Below are 19,820 nucleotides of genomic sequence, written 5' to 3'. Positions count from 1 at the left end.
ACAAGTTGGCAACATATAGAGACAGTCTCTACCCAACAGTGGGCTCACAGTCTAGAAGGGGGAGACAGAGAATAAAACCAAACATATTAACAAAATAAAATAAATAAATAGATATGTACAAGTAAAATAAATAATAAATAAATAGAGTAATAAATATGTACAAACATATATACGGGTGCTGTGGGGAAGGGAAGGAGGTAAGACGGGGGGATGGAGAGGGGGACGAGGGGGAGAGGAAGGAGGGTCCTGATTGTCGAACCTGATTGACTTTTATCTACCCTAGTGCTCAGAACTGTGTGTGGCACATAGTAAGGGGAGATGCAGCATGTTATAAGTGGATAGAGCATGGGCCTGAGAGTCAGAAGGTCATGGGTTTTAATACCGGCTCTGCCACTTATCTTCTGTGTGTCCTTGGGTAGGTCACTTCTCTTCCCTGTGCTTCCCTGTGCTTGCATCTGTAAAATGAGGATTTAGACTGTGAGCCCTATGTGGGACAGGGACTGTGTCCAACTTGATTTGCTTGTATCCATCCCAGTGCTTAGTACACATACCATTTTTATTAGTATTAACCAATACCATAATAACTGGGAGCTCGCTGCGGGCAGAAAATGTGTCTATTGTTTTATTGTACTCTCCCAAGCACTTAGTACAGTGCTTTGCCCACAGTAAGTGCTCCATAAATATGAATAAATGAATTGAATGACTATTATTATTAGTAATAATAGTAATATAAGAGAAGTTTCTCATGCTGCCACAAGAAGCTGCATGGTATAGTGGATAGAGCAAAGGCCTGGGAGTCAGAAGGTCATGAGTTCTAATTCCAGCTCTGCCACTTATCTGCTGTGTGGCCTTGGGTAAGTCACTTTACTTCTGTGCCTCAATTCCCTCATATGTAAAATGGGGATTAAGACTGTGAGCCCTATGTGGGACAAGGACTATATCCAACCCAATTTGCTTGTATCCACCCCAGTGCTTGGTACTGTGCCTGGCGCATAGTATGCGGTTAACAAATACCATAATTATTATTATTCATTCATTCAATCGTATTTATTGAGCGCTTACTGTGTGCAGAGCACTGTACTAAGCGCTTGGGAAGTGCAAGTTGGCAACATATAGACCCGGTCCCTACCCAGCAACGGGTTCACAGTCTAGAAGGGGGAGACAGACAACAAAACAAAACGTGTGGACAGGTGTCGTCATCAGAATAAATAGAAGTAAAGCTAGATGCACATCATTAACAAAATAAATAGAATAGTAAATATGTACAAGTAAAATAAATAGAATAATAAATCTGTATAAACATATATACAGGTGCCGTGGGGAGGGGAAGGAGGTAGGGTGGGGGGGATGGGGAGGGGGAGAGGAAAACGGGGGCTCAGTCTGGGAAGGCCTCCTGGAGGAGGTGAGCTCTCAGTAGGGCTTTGAAGGGAGGAAGAGAGCTAGCTTGGCGGATGTGTGGAGGGAGGGCATTCCAGGCCAGGGGGAGGATGGGGGCCGGGGGTCGACGGCAGGACAGGGGAGAACGAGGTACAATGAGAAGGTTAGCAGCAGAGGAGCAGAGGGTGCAGGCTGGGCTGTAGAAGGAGAGAAGGGAAGTGAAATAGGAGGGGGCGAGGTGATGGAGAGCCTTGAAGCCGAGAATGAGGAGTTTTTGCCTGATGCGTAGGTTGACTGGTAGCCACTGGAGATTTTTGAGGAGGGGAGTAACATGCCCAGAGCGTTTCTGCACAAAGATGATCCCCGCAGCAGCGTGAAGTATAGACTGAAGTGGGGTGAGACAGGAAAATGGGAGATCAGAGAGGAGGCTGATGCAGTAATCCAGTCGGGATGGGAAGAGAGATTGAACCAGCAAGGTAGCGGTTTGGATGGAGAGGAAAGGGTGGATCTTGGCGATGTTGTGGAGGTGAGACCGGCAGGTTTGGGTGACGGATTGGATTATTATTATTATTAACATACCATAATAACTGTGAGCCTAGTCATGGGCAGGGAATGTGTCTGTTGTTTTATTGTACTCTCACAAGCGCTTAGTACAGTGGTTTGCACACGGTAAGCACTCAATGAATACGATTGAATGAACTGAGTGAATATTGTGATGATTATTATTGCTATTATTGAGAGAATGAGCAGACAGATCCCCTAACCCATGTTCCCGTGTGTGTCTTGTCCTCCTCCTCTTGGGCCCAGGGATGTGTGGGGGGCCGCGGGGCTCAGCTGCCCTAGCCTGCGGTCCTGGAGCGCCCCTTGGTGGGGAGCGATGGTGCCGCAAGCAGGCCGCCCCCGACCCCATCAGATAATAATAATAATGGTATTTGTTAAGCTCTATGTGCGAAGCACTGTTCTAAACGCTGGGGGGCTACAAGGTGATCAGGCTGTCCCATGTGGGGCTCACGGCCTTAATCCCCATTTTTCAGATGAGGTTACTGGCATGCCCAAAGTCACACAGCTGACAAGTAGCAGAGCTGGGTTTAGTACTCCCAAGCCCATTCTCTTGCCCCTGAGCCAGCTCTGACCCCAACTTCCCACAATATTTCATTCATTCATTCATTCAGTCACTTACTGAGTGCTTACTGTGTGCAGAGCACTGTCCTAAGCACTTGGAAAGTACAATTCAGCAACAGATAGAGACAATCCCTACCAACCAACAGGCTGCAGGCAGTGGTCAGCTTAGACCCTCCCCCCGCTCCCCCAGGAGAATGAAGTCCGGGAGGCAGGTGGGTTCGTCCTAACCGGCCCCCCAGATTAGGCCAGCGGCACATGGCCCTCCATTTCCTGATGGGTCTCGGGATGCTGGGGGCGGGTGGCCCCCCTGGTGAAGAGAGCCCTATTCGAGGGGGCGGGGGGGGGGGGGCACTGCCGGGGGAGGGAAGGGGTAAGGGCGGGGGGGCCAGTGGCACAATGGCAGGAAGCGGGGGGCTGGAGCATTGTCTGGGGGCCAGGGTGGGGGCGCAGACCCCAGTTTCCGCTGGGGCCGGGACACCGAGCCTCGGCACACTTTCATGCATTCATTCATTCAATCGTATTTATTGAGCACTTACTGTGTGCAGAACACTGTACTAAGCGCTTGGGAAATACAGATCGGCAACAGATAGAGAAGGTCCCTACCCAACAACGGTCTCACAGTCTAGAAGGGGGAGACAGACAACACAACAAAACAAACAGGTGTCAATACCTGGCCCGCCCCTGGGTCTCTTGTCCAGGCTGATCCCTGCTCCAGGCCCGCAACAGCACAGTGCGGGAGGGATTGCAAGGTGTTTCCCAGCCGGGCTGTGGGGGAGGAGACTGCGGGGGGCATCTTTCTGAACCCCTGATCCCCTGGCCCCTCCGGTGCCGGGCAGAGGATGGGCTGTCTGGGCCGGGCGGCTCATTGTCCGCTCATCCAGTCTCTTTCTGGCCTCTCCCGCCACCACAGAGGGGACCCTCACCCCGCAGCCACCACCGTTTCTTCTACCGCTAGCTTCCTGAGAGCCGGCTCCAGCCCCCCAAGGTCTCCCCTCGCCCCCTGACCAGCTCCCACCCAGGCAGCCGAGGTGGCCGGACTCTTTCCAAGAGCTGAACTGAACCCTAAAACAATGTCCAGAGCAAGCTCAGGGCCCGGGAAAAGAGATGTTTGGGTGGTGGGGCATGAGAGAGAGTGTGCTGCTTGTGTAGGTGCAAGGGCAGATGCAAACCATGCACATATGTGACTATCTCGAGGCAGGTGGTAGGGCATGTATATGTTGGCACGTGTGACTGTGTTCATTGGATTTTAGACATATGGATATATGTTTACATGTAAATAACAATAATGATGGTACTGTTAAGCACTTACTATGTGCCAAGCACTGTTATAACATGGCCTAGTGGATAGAGCACGGGGTTGGGAGTCAGAAGGTCATGGGTTCTAATCCCGGCTCCACAACTTGTCTGCTGTGTGACCTTGGTCAAGTCACTTAACTTCTGTGTTCCATCATCCATAAAATGGGGGTTAAGACTGTGAGCCGTATGTGGGACTGTGACTGTGTCCAACCCAATTATCTTGTAACTACCCCAGTGTTTAGAGCAGTCCCTTGCACATAGTAAGTGCTTAACAAATACCATAATTATTATTATTATTGTAGGCCTAGGTTCATTCATTCATTCAACTGTATTTATTGAGCACTTACTGTGTGCAGAGCACTGTACTAAGTGCTTGGGAAGTACAAATCATGTATTCATTCTCTGATGAATAATGCTTCTCTATCCTAATACTTTATACACATTGACTGCGCCAGCTGTTTCAGACATTTGACTCCCTCCTCAAACTCCCTGTGCCCTCTTTTTTCCCGTAGTGATCGGGGCATGTACTTTACTGATTAGGTGTGCTCTCCCTAAAATCTCCCTTGCTCCTCTCCAGCAGCAGAAGAAGTGGCTTCTTCCCCACTGCTTTCAAACATGCTCATGTATCCCATCCTAAAAAAAAAACCCCTCTCTTGACCCTATGGCTCCCTCCAGTTATCACTACTATTCCTCTCCAAAGTCCTTGAGCGATTTGTCTTACACCTGCTGTTTCAAGTTCCTCTCCTCAAATTCTCTCTTTGATCCCCTTCAGTCTGGCTTCCGTCCCCCCCTCACTCCACCAAAATTGCCCTCTCAAAGGTCACCAGTCATCTTCTTGCCAAATTCAATGGCCTCTACTCCACCCAATCCTCCTTGACCTCTCAGCTGCCTTCGATGCTGTAGAGCACCCCACTTCTCCTAGAAACATTCAACCTTAGCTTCATTCTTCTTGTTCTCCCCCTATCTCTCTGGCTGCTCATTCTCAGTCCCTTCTGCGGGCTCCTTCGCTGCCTCCCACCCCCTAACTGTGGGAGTCCCTCAAGGTTCCTTCAGTTCTGGGTCCCCTTTTATTCTCCATCTGTACCCTCTCCTCTGGAGAACTCATTCGTTCCCTTGGCTTCAACTACCATCTCTACCTGGATGATTCCCAAATCTACATCTCCAGCCTTGATGGCTGTCCTTCTCTGCTGTCTTACATTTTCTCTTGCCTTCAAAGCATCTCTACCTAGATGTCCCACCTATGCCTCAAACTAAACATGTCCAAACAACTCATCTTCCCACCCAAGCTCTAGACAATACCACTATCCTCCCTGTCTTAAAACCCATACTCTTGGCATTATCCTCAACTCATCTCTCATTCAACCCACATATTGACCAAATCCTGTCAGTTCTGCCTCCACAATGTTGCTAAAATCTGTCCATTTCTCTCCAATTCACACTGCTACTATGGTGATCCAAGCACTTATCCTATCCTGTCTTGCCTACTGCATCAGCCTCTTCACTGACCTCCCTGCCTCCTGTCTTTCCCCACTCCAGTCCTTCCTTCACTCTACTACCTGAATCATTTTTCTAAAAAAACGTTCAAGAACCTCCACTGGTTGCCTATCCATCTCTGCATCAAACAGACAATCCTTTCCATTGGCTTTAAAGCACTATTTCAGCTAGCTCCCTCCTGTCTTATCTTGCTGATTTTCTACTACAACTCAGCCTGCTCACTTTGCTTTTCCAGCGACTAAATTACTTACTGGATCTTGAGCTCATCAGTCTTGCTGCCAGCCCCCTTGCCCATGTCCTCCCCCTGCCCTGGAACTCCCTCCCCCTCCATATCCAGCAGACCACCACTCTCCCCACCCTCAAAGCCTTATTAAAATCACATCTCCAACAGGCCTTCCATTCCTCCCTTTTGCATCGCTTATGCACTGGATATGACCGCTTTAAGCACTTGGTATTCACCCCAGTCTCAGCCCCACAGCTCTTATGTTCATAGCCATAATTTATTGATAATCAATGTTTGTCACCCCCTCTGGACTGTAAGCTCATTATGGATAAGGAATGTATCTACCAACTCTCTGTAGTCTTCCAAATGCCTAGTATAGTGCTCTGCACACAGTAAGTGGTCAATAAATGCTATCGATTGATTGATAAATTATTCCCTGATTCGCTCATCTTGCCATCCTATTTCCCCACAAAAGTGCCACTTCAGTACATTTGTAAACGCACTTGTTTGTATGTGTTTATAAATGGGTGCCTACTCACGTAAATGTGTGAGTTCAAGCCCATATTCACATTGTGTGGTCCGTTGCCGTGACTTCATGAGGTACACGTGTCCCTGTTTGGGGATTTATGTCTGCATGAGTGTACATATGTATACGCATGTGTGTACAAGGACCAACACAGTTCCCTCCTTCCTTACAGCAGCGTGGCTCAGTGGAAAGAGCACGGGCTTTGGAGTCAGAGGTCATGGGTTCAAATCCCTGCTCTGCCACTTGTCAGCTGTGTGACTTTGGGCAAGTCACTTAGCTTCTCTGGGCCTCAGTTCCCTCATCTGTAAAATGGGGATGAAGACTGTGAGCCCCACGTGGGACAACCTGATGACCTTGTATCTACCCCAGCGCTTAGAACAGTGCTTTGCACATAGTAAGCGCTTAACAAATACCAACATTATTGTTATTCTTATTCTTATTATTATTACTTTCTCAGTTTAAATCCTGGTACATCTCCCAGCCTGATTCCTTGAACCACAAGAGTTATCCTCCCTGCATCCTAGGTTCAGAGAAATAATGCAGCCTGATGCAGCCCTAAGCCTTAGGGTGCCAGGGAACCATCCCCCCTGCCACCCGAGTTTTTACTCTACAGAATCACATCTCTGGGTCCTAGCAGCTCACTGTGCCCAGTGCTTCTCTCCAGATTCTCTGGTCAGATTATTTGGGAAACCCAGTGGACTTTTCCCCAAAGCAGTGATGGTGGGTTGATCTGAACTTCTGCCAGCCTCTCTGCCTGGCCTGAAGGCCTCTCGGGGAGCCTGAGCAGAGGTTGGTGGTGTGGGGGGAGGTTGTTGGTGGGGGGGTACCAGCAGCTTCTTGTCTGTCCCTTGCTGCAATTTCTCACTTTTGGGTAGGTTCACACTGTTCTTGGGCTTTCTGCTTTCCTCTTCCCCTCCTTCAGCCCTCCCTCTTGCATCCCTAAGAGTTTGGGTGTCTCTCTGAGGCTCCAGAAGCAAGATCAAGGGACTCAGCTCTGTTCTGGCCTTTGGTATTCAGGCTCCCGAGGATCCTGTGCAGATAGTCTCCTCCTGTCTGGATTTTCATTGACCTGCCCAGGGCTTGTTCCCGGGTCCAAGCTGCCCATCCCAGAATTCGTGGTTCCAGATAGTGTTTAGGGGGCAGCTCAGAACCCTTCCCCAGAGTCAGGAGCAGACTGGAGGAGGCTCCCCAAACCCCCAGAGGCTGAGGGCTCTGAGCTTTAGGATTGCTTTGTTAGGGCTGAATGACCACGAACCAATGACTTTCCAATGCGAGTTCTTACAGCTCAAGAATTTTGCTCGAATTGTTCTGAAGAATGAATGTGTGGGTTACAGTGCCGAGAAATGGAACCTGGGAATTAGGCTTCTTGATTCTGGGGTCTCAAACAAGAAGGGGTTGGGATGTGTCATGCCAGATACCAAAGAGCTCCCTTCCCTTAGCCTTAGGAATTGAGAATTAGAGCAGAGTGGGAGGAGAGGAGGTAGTGGTGGAGGAAGAGAAGGAGGAGAAGGCGTGGGAATGGAGGCTCTTAGCCTGACAAATGAGTTCTTTGGTCCCTGCTCTTGGGGGACAGGACATATCCTTTTGAGCAGGGATTGAATCTACCAGCTCTATTGTACTATACTTTTCCAAGCACTTACTGTAGTGTTTTGCATCCAATAAGTGCTCAATAAACACCATTGATTGTCAGTTAGTCGTATTGTGTGCAAAACACTGTACTAAGTGCTTGGGAAAGTACAATATAATAATGCATATTCTTGATATAAACGTTGTTGATGATTGATGCACCTCTTGTGTGTTTTGAGAATGTATGTAGTTGTGTTGGAAGGCATTGTGGGCTAGTGCAAAGAGCATGGCTCAGAGAATCACCAGTCTTGTCTCTGCCTCTGACCTGGTTTGCCAGGTGAACTTTGGTAAGTCACTTATCCTCACTGGGCCTCAATTTCCTCATCTCTAAAATGGGGATAGTAATACCTGCCTCCCTCTGTATTACAGAAAAGCAGCGTGGCCTAATGGAAAGAGCACAGGACTGGGAGTCAGGAGACTTGGGTTCTAATTCTGGCTCTGCCACTTGCCTGCTGTGTGACCATGAGCAAGTCACTTAACTTCTCTATGCCTCCGTTTCCTCATCTGTAAAATGGAGATTAAATCCCTGTTTGCCTTCCCGCTTAGACTATGGGTCCCACGTGGGCCAGGGAGTGTCTGATAGGACTGTATTGTTTTTCTGCATTGCTTAGGCCAATGTATAGTAAGCCCTTAAATATCACTATTATTATTTATTATTACAGGGGTGTAGTGAGGATAAAATGAGACAACTGATAGTAAAGTGTTTACTATTACAATATACTATTGGTGTAGAACTGTATTTCTCTCTATAGTAGAAAGCCAGCAATCCAAACCAATTGGAACTGGAACTAATTCGGGTAGTTCAGTGTTCAAATAATTGCACTGGATTTGGTCACTGCAGTGTTTATCCAGTTCTTTCATCACCAAAACAAACCTGGATTCAGTCTGTTGGTTTGTATAATCAGCTTCATACTGTGCATGTTCTTCAGTGATTTTGTTAGTTCCTAATAATAGTAATGATGATTACGATGACGATGATGATACATATTAAATGCTTACTAGGTGCCAAATGGTGGGGTAGATATGAGATATTCAGATTGGACTCAGGTCCTGCCCATACAAGTCTCACAATCTAAGAGGGAGGGAGAGCAGGTACAGAGGGGGAATTGGAGGCTCAGAGAGGTTAAATGATTTGTCCAAGGTCACAAAGCAGGCCAGTGGCAGAGCTGGGACTAGAATCCAGGTCTTCTGACTCCCAGGCCTGTGCTGTTTCCACAGAGCTTCCCTGCCAGGCCAGAGCGGTTGGGTATGTTGTTGAAAAGCAGCGTGGCTCAGTTTAAAGAGCACGGGCTTGGGAGTCAGAGGTCATGGGTTCTAATCCCGGCTCCCCGCATGTCTGCTGTGTGACCTTGGGCAAATCACTTAACTTCTCTGAGCCTCAGTTTCCTCATCTGTAAAATGGGGATTAAGACTGTGAGCCCCATGTGGGACAGCCTTATCACCTTGTATCCCCCCAGCGCTTAGAACAGTATTTTGCACATAGTAAGCACTCAACAAATGCCATCATGATTATTATTATTAGTAGTAGGTCTGGTCTTCTGTCCATCAGGACCTCTAGGAGCTCCCCAGAAGTGACGAGTTAGGGCAGTACTCCCAGTAGAGCTGGTGGAGAGGTTAGAGCAGGTGGTGTCTGTCCAGGACCTTCCTTGCCTCGTGCTGTCCCTCACCTGCACCCTGTGCCCCTCTCCTGACTCCAGGTATGCCACCACGCAGACTGCCAGCAGCTCCATCACCGTGGGCCCCTCAACCTGTGTGAAGCATGTGACAGCAAATTCCACAGTGCCATGCACTTCGACGGACACATCCGCTTCGACCTGCCTCCCCAAGGTCAGAGAAGCAAGGGTTTTGGAGCATCCCTGGGGCACGGCCCCTCTCTCACACCCTCCCAGCTGGCCCATGACTTTCCAACTTTGGAGTCTTTCCTGGGTGCCATTGGCATAGAATGCCTGGGAAAGAACCACTGGGGGAGGAGGGGCAAAGGTACACCTTTTCTACTCATTTGTAGGCTCGGTCCTGGCGCGGAACGTCTCCACACGGTCATGTCCTCCCCGCACCAGCCCCGCGTCGGACCTGGAGGAGGACGACGAAGGGTTAATGGATGGCAAAGGGTACGTGTCGGGGGAGGGTGGGGTGGGGTAGGGAAGGGAGGTTTAGCTCAGGAGAGAGGGTAGTTCTCCCCCTTCTTAAAACACATTGATGTAATTTTCCAGCGGGCCATGGGAAGGCATGTCCACATGAGGCAGGTCCTGGGGTGGCCCTGCATCCCTGGCTAATGGAAGAAGCGCGGGCTGGGCCGGTCACAAGCTGGGGCAGGGCAGTCGGGGCCGCCCGGCCCAGTGCAGCTCCCCACCCTTGCAGTTCTGGCCCAGTGTGACTCCCCCTGTGGCTCCCCCCCGCAGTCCCCAGCCCAGAGAGGCTCCCCACTGTTGTGTTCTTGTGTGTGTGTGTGTGGGGGGGGGGGTGCAAGCCTGGAGCCTGGAGGGCAGATGTGTCCCCGCAGACCCTCCCAAACCCCCGTAACCAATGCTCGCCTGCCTGCCTCTGTGCCCCCAGGGACAGGAAGAGTTCTGGCCTGAAACTGTCCAAGAAGAAGGCCCGGCGGAGGCACACAGACGTAAGGCGGCAACGGCTTCCCTCAGGGTCCTGCTCAGTTGTGCTTCTAGATGGGTTGCCCCTATCCTGGCCCCTGAGTCCTCACTTCCCCCTGCCCCCAACTCCCATTCCCAGCCCCCTGCTTTTGAACCACATCCGTAGATCTTACTTTCACTTGGGGTTCTGGAGTTCGAAGGTCCCTGATGCCCTCTCCGCACCTCCAGGATCCAAGCAAGGAATGCTTCACCCTGAAATTCGACCTTAATGTGGACATGGAGACAGAGATCGTTCCTGCCATGAAGAAGAAGTCTCTGGGGTGAGAGTCCTGAGCATTCACAATTGGTGTATGTGAATGTGTGCATGTGTGTATACACTATTTATGTTCATCTTCTAGACTATGAGCTGGGTAGGGACTGTCGCTATATGTTGCCAACTTGTACTTCCCAAGCACTTAGTACAGTGCTCTGCACACAGTAAGCGCTCAATAAATATGATTGATGGTTGATGATCTTCTGTGAGGAGTTGGGGTGTGTGTGTTTTTGTGTGTCTACGAAACTATAATTGAGTCTCAGAGTATGTATGAGTCAAAGGTATTAAGTGCTTACTATATGCAGAACACTGTACAAAGCTCTTGGGAGAGTACAATACAACAGAATGTATGTGATGAGTTAGGGAATAGTTGGGAATGTTGGAAGGTCCATTCCTAACCGTGCAATTAGATGTGTAGGAGAGCAAACATCACATGGTTTCTCTCAAGTGTCTTTTTGCTACTGACAGGGACAGAGTCCTTTTTTATTTTTTTATATGGTATTTGTTAAGTGCTTATGTGTTCAGCACTGTGGTACATACAGGTTTTATCAGGTTGGGCATAGTCCCTGGCCCACATGGGGCTCACAGTCTAAGTAGGAGGGTGTGGGATTTAATCCACATTTTACAGTTGAAGAAACTGAAACTCAGAGAAGTTGAGTGACTTGCCCAAGGTCACACAGCAAGTAATTGGCAGAGTCAGGATTAGAACCCAGGTCCTCTGACTCCCAGATCCATGCTCTTTTCCTGTAGGCCATGCAGTCTTGGGCTGGATGGGGCCACTACAGAAGGGGTGTGTGTGTGTGTGTGTGTGTGGGGTGTGTGTGTGTGTGTGTGTGTGTGTGTGTGTGTGTGTGTGTTCATGCATATGCATCCCTCAGTGCATCAGTATGATTGTGAATGGGAAAGTCTCTGTAGTTTGTCTTTATGTCAGTTGTGTGTAGTAATAATAGTATTAAGTACTTACTGTGTGCAGAATACTTTACCAAGCACTGACAAAGGGTTCACAAGTGAGAATTAGACATGGTCCCTTGTCCCTCATGGGGCTCATAATGAGAGGAGGGAGGGAGGGAGGGAGGGGGAGAGAGAGAGAGAGAGAGAGAGAGAGAGAGAGAGATCATCTGAGGTTCTAGGGTTATGCAGGAAGAGGAAAGAGGGACTGGGGAGTGAGGTTGAGGGGTATCAGGGGGAGATGGGTCAGGGGCTCACCACTCCCCCACCTCAAGGGGTGCAGGCTGTGGGCAGTGTGAGCAGTGATCCGTCCCCCGATCCCCAGGGAGGTGCTGCTGCCCATGTTTGAGAGGAAGGGTGTTGAGCTGAGCAAAGTGGACATATACCTGGACCAGTCCAACACACCTCTGTCCCTCAACTTCGAAGCTTACAGGTTTGGGGGCCACTACCTGAGGGTCAAAGGTGAGTATCCCTCATCCCGAATGGAGGTTTGAGGGTGGGCACCTCGGGCAGAGGCAGAGCTGGAAATGGGGAGCGGGGGGAGTGGTCTGTCTAAATCTCTATCCATGGCAGCTGCTCCGGGAAGTGGGGCCAGGCCAGCCCAGCAGCCTTACACTCCCACTGGGCGTGAGCCAGGTCATTAGCATACAGGTGTGTGCCCCACTAGCTGGAGAGATCTTCCCTGGGCTCCAGGAAGAAGCAGTGGAGCTGGTCATGGGGCAGAGGTGCCGACAGCACTGGGGTAGGATCAGTGTAGCAACAGAAATGCCTGGCTCTTAGAGCTCCAGGACAGAGCAGCGGTGGGCCAGGGGGCCCAGGGACCTGAGGAGGCGTGAGAGGGTTTTAAGATCTTGTAAGGGAACTGGAGCAGGGAAGCTGAAACCTGGGAATAGGGGTGACTCCCTGTATCTGGGGAGACTGCAGCTGTGATCCCAGGACTGGGCTCACCCTGCTTTGTGCCTCAGTTCCTCTGGTGATGCTGAGAGCTCAGGACGGTGGTAGAGCCAAGTGCTCCGTCCTCACCGACGCCTCTGACTCTCCCCCAGCTAAGCCCGGCGATGAGCTGAAGGTGGAGCAGGCAGTGAAGGACTTCAAGTCACAGAGCTTACCCATCCTGCGTCTGACTGGAGCCCTGCCCTCCTTGCCTTTCCACCCAGCCCTGGAGAGACCTGACCAGCCAGCCTGCCGTCGGGAGAGCCTGGACATCCTGGTGCGTAGGGAGGAAGGGGCACAGGGTGGGTGAGGGTTGGGCATGGAGCTTCCGGGTTGTGTGGGGCTGACTGCCTCATTGGAACCCTATTTGGGACCCTGTCTATGGGCTTAGAAATGAGGGGCAGGGACCAGGGCTTGCTCAGCTCTCTGGGGACCACCTGGCGCCCTGGTTGAATATATAGAGGGCCTCTTTCCCTTCCTCCTGCCCCCTCAGCTTCTGCTCAGCCTCAACTAGGGTAGTTCTGCCCATTCCTGAGGCAGCAGTCCCGAGGAGGGGTGGCCGGGTGGAGAGGGAGCAGGGTGTGGGTGAGCCAGGCTAGTGAGCCATCCGTTAGGGCCGAGTCTTTTGGGGCTTCACCGTCTGTGCGGGGCAGTCGAGGCGGGTGGGGAGTCAGGGAGATGGTGGGGATCCCCTGCGCCCCAGCCCATTGTCCCCCTCCTTCTCTCCCTGGTGTTGTCCTGTCATGGCAGCCCTTCAGAGTCCCAGGAAGCTAGGCTAGGGCTTGTTTTTTTCTGCCCACAAGCGTGTCCAATCCTCTCCCACCCCCAAACACTACAGCTGTTCTCTCCCAAATCTCTGCTCCAGGTTAGTCCTGGCTCAAGCCTGGCTTCCCAAAGTCCAGCTGGGTTTGGAAATCGATAGTATCTCCCAGTCCCTCTACCTGACCCAGGCGGGTTTCCCAGCCGGCAGGGCCAGGCGACGGCTGGGCTGAATGACCACTGGGTGTGCTTAAGAACAGCTGTTTCCGGGGGTGTAGCCAGCCCTGGCTTATCAGCATCCAACAGGGCAAAGCCCAGGGCCGAGTGTGCAGGTGCCTGACTGTGTTTATGTGTGTACTTAATGTGTGTATGAATGATACTGTGTTTGCCTGTGTGTTCAGATGAGGGGAGCTGAGGGAAGAGGGAGGGAAGGGGCTGGACTAGGAAGACAAGGGAGAGGTCAGCATGACTCAGAGAACCCCAGGCTGGCTGGATGAGTGATTGGGTTTCAGGATGCAATGGGCTGTGCCTGGCAGGAGCGGAAGGACCCTCACCCTCAGGCCAGGAAAGGGCAGAGATCTCTCCCTCGGAGAGGGGAACTGGCAGCCACGTCTGTCCTGCAGCTGCAGCAGCGAGGACCTGCTTATCATCGGAGGAGGAGGAGGAGGGCATGGTGGCGACAAGGGCAGGTTGGGAGGAGGAGGAAGAGACAGCCCTGGGTGGCCAAGATAGGACCTGGTACCTCTTGGCAGCAGGAGTTGGGGCACCTACTGGCTTCTGGGAATGGGGTGGGCCGCTGGGTCCTCTCCCCACCACTGACTGGGCCCCTGCTTCCACTCCCCGGGCTGCAGGCCCCCGGTCGGAGGAGGAAGAACATGACGGAGTTCTTGGGGGAGCTCAGCATTCCAGGGCAGGAGTCCCCGCTGCCATCCAGCTGTTCCCTGCCCAGCAACGGCATCGACACCTGGAAGAATCGTGCGGCCAGTCGCTTCAGCGGCCTGTTTGGCTCGGGCCCCAGTGCTGGGCCCTTTGGCAGGGTGTGTGTCCCATCCTGGGCCCCCTCCCTTTCCACACAATAACACTCCAGCCCCTCTGCAGCCCACCACCATGCTTACCTTGGGGGCTGTGCATGGAGTCCTTCCCTGCTCCCTGAGAGGGGCTCAGGCCTGTGGAGGGGGATACGGAACTGAGCTGCAGGACACCTGAGCCTCACGCTGCTCCCTTCCCCTCACCTGGTAGTTCTGCCTCCCTCTCCATTTCCCTCAATGGGCAGTCCTGCCCCCAAAGCAACATGGCATAGTGGAAAGCGTATGGGCCTGGGAGTCAGAAGGACCTGGGTTCTAATCCTGGCTCCACCACTTGTCTCTTGGGTTGCTTGGAAAAAGTCACTTCACTTCTCTAGGTTTCAGTTTCCTCATCTGTAAAATGGAGATTAAGACTGTGAGCCCCATGTGTGACAGGGACTATGTACAACCTGCTTAGCTTGTATCTACCCCAGCACTTGGAACAGTGCCTGGCACATAGAAAGTGCTTAACAAATATTATTATTATTGTTATTACTATTCCCCTTGCGTGGCAGTCCTGCCCCTTCTCCCCTTCACCTGGCTGTTCTACCCCATCTCCCCTCACGTGGCAGTCCTGCTCTCTCTCCTTTCCTCTTGCCCAGCAGTTCGTTCTGTCCTCTCTCCCTTCCCTTCTCTCAGCAGTCCTGTCCCGCAGTCCTGTCCCTTCCCCTTGCCTGGCAGTCCCGTCCCCTTCCTCTTGCCTGGCAGTCCCGTACCCTCCCCCTTCTTGCCCGGCAGCCCTGTCCCCTCTCTCTTCCTCTTGCCTGGCAGTCCTGTCCCCTCACTAGCAGAACCATACCTCTCCTTTTCTCTTGCCCGGTATTCCTACCCCCTCTCCTGTCCTTCTTGGCAGTGTTGTCCCTTCACCTGGCAGTACTGCCCCCTGTCCCCTCACCTGACAGTTCTGCCCCCTGTCCCCTCACCTGACAGTTCTGCCCCCTCTCCTGTCCTCTTACTTGGCAGTCCTGTCCCCTGGCAGTCCCTTCCCCTCTCCCTTCCTCTTGCCCAGAAGTCCTGTACCCCCCCCCCCCCCACTAGTCCTGCCCCCTCTCCCCAGTCCTGCCCCTCTCCCTTCCTCTCATTCATCAGTTCTTTCCCTAGGAGCTCGACAAGATGGAGCAGCTGGAGAGTAAACTGCATTCATACAGCCTCTTCGGCCTCCCCAAACTGCCCCAGCGGCTCTGCTTCGACCAGGACTCATGGGAGGAGGAGGACGAGGAGGACACAGATCTGTGCATGGAGGACAGCTGGCAGGAGCTCATCGATGGGTCTGAGGTGACACCCTAGGTCTTACAACCCAACCTGGGGGGTGGGAGGCATAAGCAGGGTGCCCTGGGTTCCAGCAGCTCCTCCCTATCCCATCGTCTTCTGCCCCCAGCCCAAAGGGATACAGGCTCCGTCAGCCTTCCCCCACCCACCCCCTTGCCTCAGCTCCTGCCCCTTCCCCCGCCCAGATGCTGACCCGCCGACAGTGCCACCAGCAGGAGGCCGTGTGGGAACTGCTGCACACGGAGGCCACGTATATTAAGAAGCTGCGTGTGATCACGGATGTGAGTAGTCCCCGTCCCGCCCCCAGAGCCTGGACTCCGCTGCCAGCAGGGCCGGCCAGGAGGAGGGGCCCCTGGGCCAGAACGATGTGGGTGGGACTACAGACCAGGGCTTGTGCTGACCCCCAACTTGCATCCTGCTCTCTCCACAGCTCTTCCTGTGCTGCCTCCTGAACCTGCAGGAGTCTGGTCTTCTGTGTGAGGTGAGGGCAGGACCCAGAGGCAGAGGAGGGCTGAGTGACCCCCCCAGACGGAAGCTCTGGAACCCAGAGTTGGGGTGTGCTCACTCCTCAGGGATGTGGGGCAACAGGCTAAGTGGCAGATCTGGCCTCTTGACTGAGGCTGGGCAGTGAGGGCTTCCTGGGAGGGGGCATGGCTGATTGGAGAGGGGAGAGGCAGAGCAAGGAAGGGGTGTGGTTGATTGGAGAGGAGTGGGGTGGAGCAAGAAAAGGTGTGGCTGATTGAGGAGGGGGTGGCTGCCTGCAGAGGGGGTGGAGCTGAGCTCTCTGTGTTGTGCCTCCCCCCCAACTCCTCCGCCGTGTGGGGATCAGGTAGAGGCAGAGCGTCTGTTCAGCAACATCCAGGAGATAATCCAGCTGCATCGGAGCCTGTGGGGCAGCGTGATGGCACCAGTGCTCGAGAAGGCCAGGCGCACACGGACCCTGCTGCAGCCCGGGGACTTCCTCAAGGGTTTCAAGATGGTACGAGGGCCGGGCAGGGTTGGGGTAGGGGTGGGACGGCTGGGTCAGATGACTCTGGCCCAGGGCAGGGGAAGGTCCGGGTTCCACGGGTCTTCCCGCGGGGCCCATGCACTGGTCCTGGAGACGCAGAGCCGGGGTGGATCGACTGCCTGGGCAGGAAAGATGTACCCCTGAACCTCCAGCCCTTCCCAACCCGGGACCCCGGATCCCAGGGCTGCCAGGCCCTGATGCCCTCTCTACCCCCTGCTCCCAGTTTGGCTCCCTGTTCAAGCCGTACATCCGCTACTGCATGGAGGAGGAACACTGCATGGAGTATATGCGGAGCCTGCTGCGGGACAACGACCTCTTCAGGGTCTATGTCACGGTGAGGGGAACCAGCGGGAGGGGTGGGCCCCCAGGGTGGAGGCGGGTGGGTGGGCCAAAGACCCTGGAAGACGGGCCCATGAATGCCCTGTGGTTGCAGTGGGCAGAGAAGCACAAGCAATGCCAGCGGTTGAAGCTGAGTGACATGCTAGTCAAGCCCCACCAACGCCTTACCAAGTACCCACTGCTGCTCAAGTCGGTGCTGAAAAAGACAGATGAGCCACGCACCAAGGATGCCATCATCACCATGGTAACCGGGTGGGGAGTGGCAGGGAGAGGCTGGACCAGTGCAGGGACTGACGGGGATTGAGTCCTGTCCCCCTGCCTCAGTGGATATGGGTGTGGGTCCCACCCCCTTGGCCCTGCAAGTGAGTCCTGCCCACTCTCCTCCTCCCTCCGGATCTGGGTATGTCATCCCCCGCCCTGGTCCTGAGTGTGAGTCCTGTCCCATTCCGGCCATGTATGTGGATCCCACATCCCAACGGCTTTTGCCACCCCCAGATTGGCTCCGTGGAGCGGTTCATTAACCACGTGAATTCGCGGATGCGGCAGCGGCAGGAGCAGCTGCGCCTGGCAGCCATCATCAGCCGCATCGACTCGTACGAGGTGGTGGAGAGCAGCACAGATGAGGTGGACAAGGTAGCAGAGTTCCAGGCCCAGCTTCCTGCCCCCAGCCCCATCTCCCCAACTCCCCATCTACCTGGCTCCTCATCTTCCCGCCTGCTGTGTCCCAGAAGGAAGGAGGCCTGGCTTGGGGAGACTCCCCTCCAGTGCCCTGGCTGTGTTTCCTCAGAGACTCCGGACCAGTCTGGACTCTGGCCCTGCCCCTACCCCGTGGCCTCTCTGCCCTGCCCCTTGCCCAAGGGTCAGGATGGATACCCTCACCTCCCAGTCTTCCCTCTCTTGGCTTTTGATCCCTGACCCTTCCACCCCTTAGCTTCTGAAGGAGTTTCTGCGCCTGGACCTGACAGCCCCCATCCCCGGGGCATCTCCTGATGACACACGGCAGCTGCTGCTGGAAGGCAGTCTGAGGATGAAGGAAGGCAAGGATAGCAAGGTGGGGACAGCTCCTTCCTGGCCAGCCCTGACCTCTCACCCGACCCCTCATCCCATAAGGACTGCCCCCACGGAGGCCCCTCTGGATATCCCCAGCCCTTCCTAGTTCTCCCCTCCAGCCCCCGCCAGTCCACTTGGTAGTGACCCCGACCCCTCGCCCCACCCCTCCAGATGGATGTGTACTGCTTCCTCTTCACCGACCTTCTCCTGGTCACCAAGCCAGTGAAGAAGGCCGAACGGACCAAGGTCATCCGGCAGCCACTGCTTGTGGACAAGATCGTTTGCCGGGAGCTCCGGGACCCTGGTGAGGTCCCGCAGTGCCTCCTGCAGCCACACACCCCCCCCCCCCCCGCCCCCCAGTGCCCTCCTCTGGCCTGGCTGAGCTCCCCGGCAGCTTCCTCCAAGTTCCCAGGAACCCGTATTTCCACTGGGAGGGACACAACCCCCTGAGCTGGGGAGGGTGGTGGGGAGCCCGCTGGGGCATGTGTCACCTGTGAGTGAGTGTCCCCTACTTATTCACTCTACCCCCACTGTCTCCCCAGGTTCCTTCCTTCTCATCTATCTGAATGAATTTCACAGCGCTGTGGCCGCTTACACCTTCCAGGCCAGCGGGCAGGCCCTGTGCCGGAGCTGGGTAGAAGCCATTTACAATGCCCAGGTGACAGGGAGGGGGCCAGGCAGGGCAGGGTCAATAAGGGTAGAGCGGAGGGAGAAATGGAATCGATGATGGATGATGGAGTCATTGAGTAGTAATAGTAGTATCAGCATATATTGAGCACCCACTTGGTGCAACGTCCTGTGATATGCGTTTGGGAAGTTCAGAATAATGAAGTGATGCTTTTCATGCCTGTCAGGAGGTTATTCGCTCATGAGGGAGGCAAACATTAAAAATGTCTACACCTGGAGTGGTCCAGATCAGTAAACTGAGCAGCCATTTGTAAATGAGTACAAAGGAGTTCAGTCAGTTGTATTTATTGAGAGCTTACTGTGTGCAGAGCACTGTAGTAAGTGCATGAGAGAGTCATGAGATGAGGGGATGATATGGCCCAGGATACTGGAGAAAGCTTGTTGGAGGTGGTGGGTTTTGAAGGGATTTGAAAGTGAGAAGAGCTGTTGGTGAGAAGATCCATCTGATCTTGAGGGGAGGGAGCTCCCAGCCGAGGGGATGGTGTGAGCATGGGGATGAAGGGCGGGGAACTGAGCAGGGTCCAGGGAGAGCAAGGCCAATGAAAGGAAGGGGTTGAGGGGACTTTTGAGGGAGCCTATCTCCTGCTGGTTTCTGCTCAGAGGTTGGAGGCTGGGGTAGGGAAAAGGTGCTGAGCCCTTGTCCAGAGGGCTCCCCCTACCCCCAACCTCCACTTCCTGGGCTCTTCCTCACAGCCTCTAGACTGCAAGCTCATTGTGGACAGGGAGCGTGTCTACCAACTCTGTTATATTGTCCCTCCCAAGCACTTAATATAGTACTCGGCACACAGGAAATACTCAATATGCTTGATTGATTGATTTCTCCTCCCCCCACCCATCTGCAGAACCTGCTGAAGAGGTTGAGATTACAGGAGCACCAGCGGAGCCAGCAGCAACTGCAGAGCCTGGAGGAGGAGGAGGAGGAGGAAGAGGAGGATGAGGAAGATGACGAGACCAGTACTTCTGCCGCCAGCTCCCCTACCATCCTGCGCAAAAGCAGCAATAGCCCAGACTCTCAGACCTGGTATGTTTCCCTGGTGCCCGCCCACCTGCCTACCCTACCGAGCAGCTCCCAGCCCAGCTCGCACCATTCATTCATTGATTCATTCATTCATAGCCAGTCAGTCATATTTATTGAGTACCTACTGTGTGCAGAACACTTGTTGTAAGCGCTTGGGGAGAGTATAATATAATAATAAG

The 19,820-nt window shown here is 53.5% G+C and overlaps 1 protein-coding gene across 6 annotated transcripts in view; it reads left to right on the top strand.

Annotated features, from left to right (window-relative positions):
- PLEKHG5 (pleckstrin homology and RhoGEF domain containing G5) overlaps positions 1 to 19,820 on the top strand; it is a 97,173-nt gene that overhangs the window by 70,041 nt on the left and 7,312 nt on the right. For all 6 annotated transcript variants that reach the window (XM_038746965.1, XM_038746967.1, XM_038746970.1 and 3 more), the window contains 18 exons: positions 9,362 to 9,491; positions 9,670 to 9,772; positions 10,218 to 10,278; positions 10,481 to 10,572; positions 11,839 to 11,975; positions 12,560 to 12,723; positions 14,057 to 14,242; positions 15,371 to 15,544; positions 15,724 to 15,819; positions 15,969 to 16,019; positions 16,368 to 16,517; positions 16,771 to 16,881; positions 16,981 to 17,130; positions 17,382 to 17,519; positions 17,818 to 17,937; positions 18,108 to 18,240; positions 18,479 to 18,594; positions 19,466 to 19,644. In XM_038746965.1, coding sequence (XP_038602893.1) covers positions 9,362 to 9,491; positions 9,670 to 9,772; positions 10,218 to 10,278; positions 10,481 to 10,572; positions 11,839 to 11,975; positions 12,560 to 12,723; positions 14,057 to 14,242; positions 15,371 to 15,544; positions 15,724 to 15,819; positions 15,969 to 16,019; positions 16,368 to 16,517; positions 16,771 to 16,881; positions 16,981 to 17,130; positions 17,382 to 17,519; positions 17,818 to 17,937; positions 18,108 to 18,240; positions 18,479 to 18,594; positions 19,466 to 19,644 — 2,291 coding nt within the window. The remainder of the gene's footprint in view (positions 1 to 9,361; positions 9,492 to 9,669; positions 9,773 to 10,217; positions 10,279 to 10,480; positions 10,573 to 11,838; positions 11,976 to 12,559; positions 12,724 to 14,056; positions 14,243 to 15,370; positions 15,545 to 15,723; positions 15,820 to 15,968; positions 16,020 to 16,367; positions 16,518 to 16,770; positions 16,882 to 16,980; positions 17,131 to 17,381; positions 17,520 to 17,817; positions 17,938 to 18,107; positions 18,241 to 18,478; positions 18,595 to 19,465; positions 19,645 to 19,820) is intronic.

The sequence above is a fragment of the Tachyglossus aculeatus genome, chromosome 5 (assembly GCF_015852505.1).
Source record: "Tachyglossus aculeatus isolate mTacAcu1 chromosome 5, mTacAcu1.pri, whole genome shotgun sequence".
Classification (NCBI taxonomy): domain Eukaryota; kingdom Metazoa; phylum Chordata; class Mammalia; order Monotremata; family Tachyglossidae; genus Tachyglossus; species Tachyglossus aculeatus.
Note: the sequence above shows the minus strand (reverse complement) of the source record. Positions and strands in the feature narration are given on the sequence as shown.